The sequence below is a fragment of the Nanorana parkeri genome, unplaced genomic scaffold, assembly GCF_000935625.1.
Source record: "Nanorana parkeri isolate BGI_ZX_2015 unplaced genomic scaffold, ASM93562v1 scaffold159, whole genome shotgun sequence".
Taxonomy (NCBI): Eukaryota; Metazoa; Chordata; class Amphibia; order Anura; family Dicroglossidae; genus Nanorana; species Nanorana parkeri.
Genome location: NW_017306427.1, coordinates 686,502 through 689,616, shown reverse-complemented (window position 1 = coordinate 689,616; position 3,115 = coordinate 686,502). Strand labels below are relative to the sequence as shown.

Here is a 3,115-nt window from a genome sequence, read left to right as displayed (position 1 = left end):
CCACACACTTTGTTACCCCAGAATCAGTCTCTCATCCCTTTATTACCCCTGCGTCACCCTCCCATCACATTTTGTACAGTACTGTGCCGGCCCCAGTGCCCTCCCACCCTCGATTACCCAATGCTCGTGGGTAATGCTGTGAATGGGGAGTATACGTTCCGTGAACACGCGCCAAAATGGAACATACAAATCCTGTTACCGCATCTTAAACCGCAGTTTGCAACGCTGAAACTTTTTTTGCAGCATTGGATATAGGAGGAGAGCATTAGAAGCTTTTCTTGATGTTTGTGCCAGCAAATAAAATTCACTCATCTGTCCCCTGGCTATTGACCCTCAAAAAGTGACTGTAATCCCAAAAATTGTACAGGTTGTCACCACAACAGGAAGCGTGGGGAAATCTTCCAATGGGGGACACCCGTTCCAGTGTCACCAGAACAGGAAGCAGGGGCGTCCCGGGGCTGGGTGTCACCCGGGGCAGATACCGGGTGGCACCCTGTTGTGATGTCATCACGTGTGCGCGGTCATCTAATTGATACCCGCTGGCGGCCATCTTGGTGATGGACGCCAGGAGAGAGATGAGGGGACATATCACCCGGCGGCATGAGGTATGCCGCCGGGTCCCCTCCTCTCTCCTGACACTGTCGTATCCAACTTTTCAAAGGGGGTGACACCAAAATGACTGTCAGTCATTTTGGTGTCACCCGTATGCGGGCCGCACCCCCTTGTGACGCCACTGACAGGAAGGGTGGGGAAATCTTCCAATGGGGACACCTGTTCTGATGACAACATATTATATTTCCTCTAGATTCCTGTTGCATCCCCAGGACAGGAAGTGAAGAGAAATCTCCCCAACAGAGGAGGACAAAAACATAAAATAAGGGGTATTGAACCATTGGGGGCACAATTACAGTATTGCATTGCGGTAACGCACATTACAGGTATTCATTCAGAGCGACGCCCCAATGCACCTGGCTGGTGGATGTGCGTTGCGCTGCACATGCACCAATTTTGGCCAGTTTTAGCGCATTAGGTCGCCCTAACACGACGCACAGCAAACATGTCAATGGCCCCTAAAAAAAAAAAAGAGAAATATTCTGCCTGCGCACTTTAAATGCATCGCTGGCGTACGGCGAATAAAGTTGTATCGGCGCATTTCCGTTAGCTTGAGCAATAAAGTATGGCTGAAAATGACTAAAGAATGCGAAAAGATAAGAAAACGAGTGAAATTCCCACATTTCGGGCTCAATGTTTAACCCCTTCGCTGCCGGTCCGATCTCCTTCCAGGAAGAGGAAAATAAAAAAAAGTCAATGAATGTCGAGGATTCCCCCACAGCTTTATGTTTCATTATGGATATCCGCTTACAAACAGGGGAGGGGGGCTGTGGTTAAGGTTCACCCCAAAAATGTAATTGCCAACCTTTATTGCACAGTGACCTCCTAAATCATGCCCCAAACCCTTTGTTACCCCACTCCATTTAAGACCCCAGTATCAGTCTCACATCCCATATTATCCCAGCATCACCCCAGTTAACCTTCTTAGCCCTAATGCCCAGTGCAGGTATTTATTACAGGTATTTATACAACGCCGACAATTTACACATTCACATCATTCATTTTGCCCCAGACTTGCCCACCAGTACCCCTCTCTTTCCAGATGTGCCCCATCCCATGAGCTGTCAAAGTGTAGATTTACCCCAGGATATAATATACCCCCCTTGTGAAGTTGGCACCCCAATGATAGCAGCCCCTTCCAGGAGGTGCCAGTCTGGAATACCCCCCCATGCATTATATACTCCTGCCCCATTGCATACACGCACAGAATCGCAGCAGATCGCACGCTCTGCATCCCCACCCCCCAATTGCCCCAGTCGTACCTGGATCTCATGAATGCGGCTGAATCCGTCCTTCCCGAAGAACTCCACCAGGTTGCGGAAGGTGCTGGGTCCAGGCATCTCCTTCAGGCTCTTGGGTCCAGCTGTTACCCCCTCCTGGGGCAACGTCCTCTGCCCCTCAACCAACCCAGCACCCCGGAGCCCCATGAGCCTATGCACCCCCCTCCTCCAACCCCCCACCAACTGGCTGTCCAGCACAAGCCTGGTCTTATACCCCAACAGAGCCATCATCATCCTCTTCACCAGCCCCCTGTGCCTGCTAGACCAGCACTGCCTTCCTGGCTGCCGGGGCATCAGCTTACACCTTTATCCAGCCTGGCCTCCCTCCTCCCCTGGAGGCTGGAGCAAGGGGGTGGTGGTCACAGAGCTGCAATCAATGGCTTCATGTGTTTTATCAAATAGGGGGGGGTAACTATAACACACCCCCCTTGCACATGGCACCCCCGCCTCCGCCTCCTCACCACCTAGTGGGGCACCGTCAGCTGTTAACCCCTTAGTAGCTCCCTGCAAAGTCAAAAAATTTCCAGCAGTGAACTTGTCTGCTTCCAACCCTGCACCAAATCAACTCCCTTTGTTTTCAGCCTTAATTGTCTCCATTAACCCTTTCATGGTCATCTCAAACTCTTCCTGAAAGACACGGGGGTCAGTCGTTCACACTTCCACCAATTGCAATGGAGGCAAACCGCACGGACGCAACAAAATCTCTCGTTTTGTAGAAGATGCGCGATGTGTTGGAGAAATGCATTGCTGCAGGCTGCATTGTGGGTGCATTGCCCTGCGGCGGTCCCAAGCAGGCATTGAGCATGGGAAGGGTATCACCGGCACACTGTTATAGACATTTATGCGCCACCTTTAAAAAGTTGACTTTTTAGGGACCCCCTCCCTCAGGTAGGCAAAGGAAAAGGTCCTTTGCAAAGGCAAATAAATGTCCCCTTTATACTCCTATAATATAATGGCATGCCGCAGCTCACATAAATAAATACATGGTGAGGTGTAAATGGGCTCCCTAGGGTTTAGTGCAGTCAGGGGCTTGTCCTGCAATTGTCTTGGTTCAGCAACTGGTGTAGTTTTTGCAGACACCATTCTGTGTTTTAGAATCCGCTCCGGTCTGCAGAGCATCGCGGCCAGCAAGCGTTTAGTTAGCTTTTGAAAAGCTGTACCCGGAGAGGTACCCATGGCGGTGAGCGCGCCGCTCAACACTCTGCCTGCCGTTCACAGCGCAG

At 51.0% G+C, this 3,115-nt stretch overlaps 1 protein-coding gene across 1 annotated transcript in view; it reads right to left on the bottom strand.

The window, feature by feature from the left end:
* Positions 1-2,151, bottom strand: part of LOC108785388 (cytochrome P450 27C1) — a 21,469-nt gene extending 19,318 nt beyond the window's left edge. The window contains exon 1 of the mRNA XM_018554446.1: positions 1,875-2,151. Within this exon, the coding sequence (XP_018409948.1) occupies positions 1,875-2,126 (252 nt within the window). The 5' untranslated portion in view covers positions 2,127-2,151. The remainder of the gene's footprint in view (positions 1-1,874) is intronic.
* Positions 2,152-3,115: the final 964 nt, after the last annotated feature.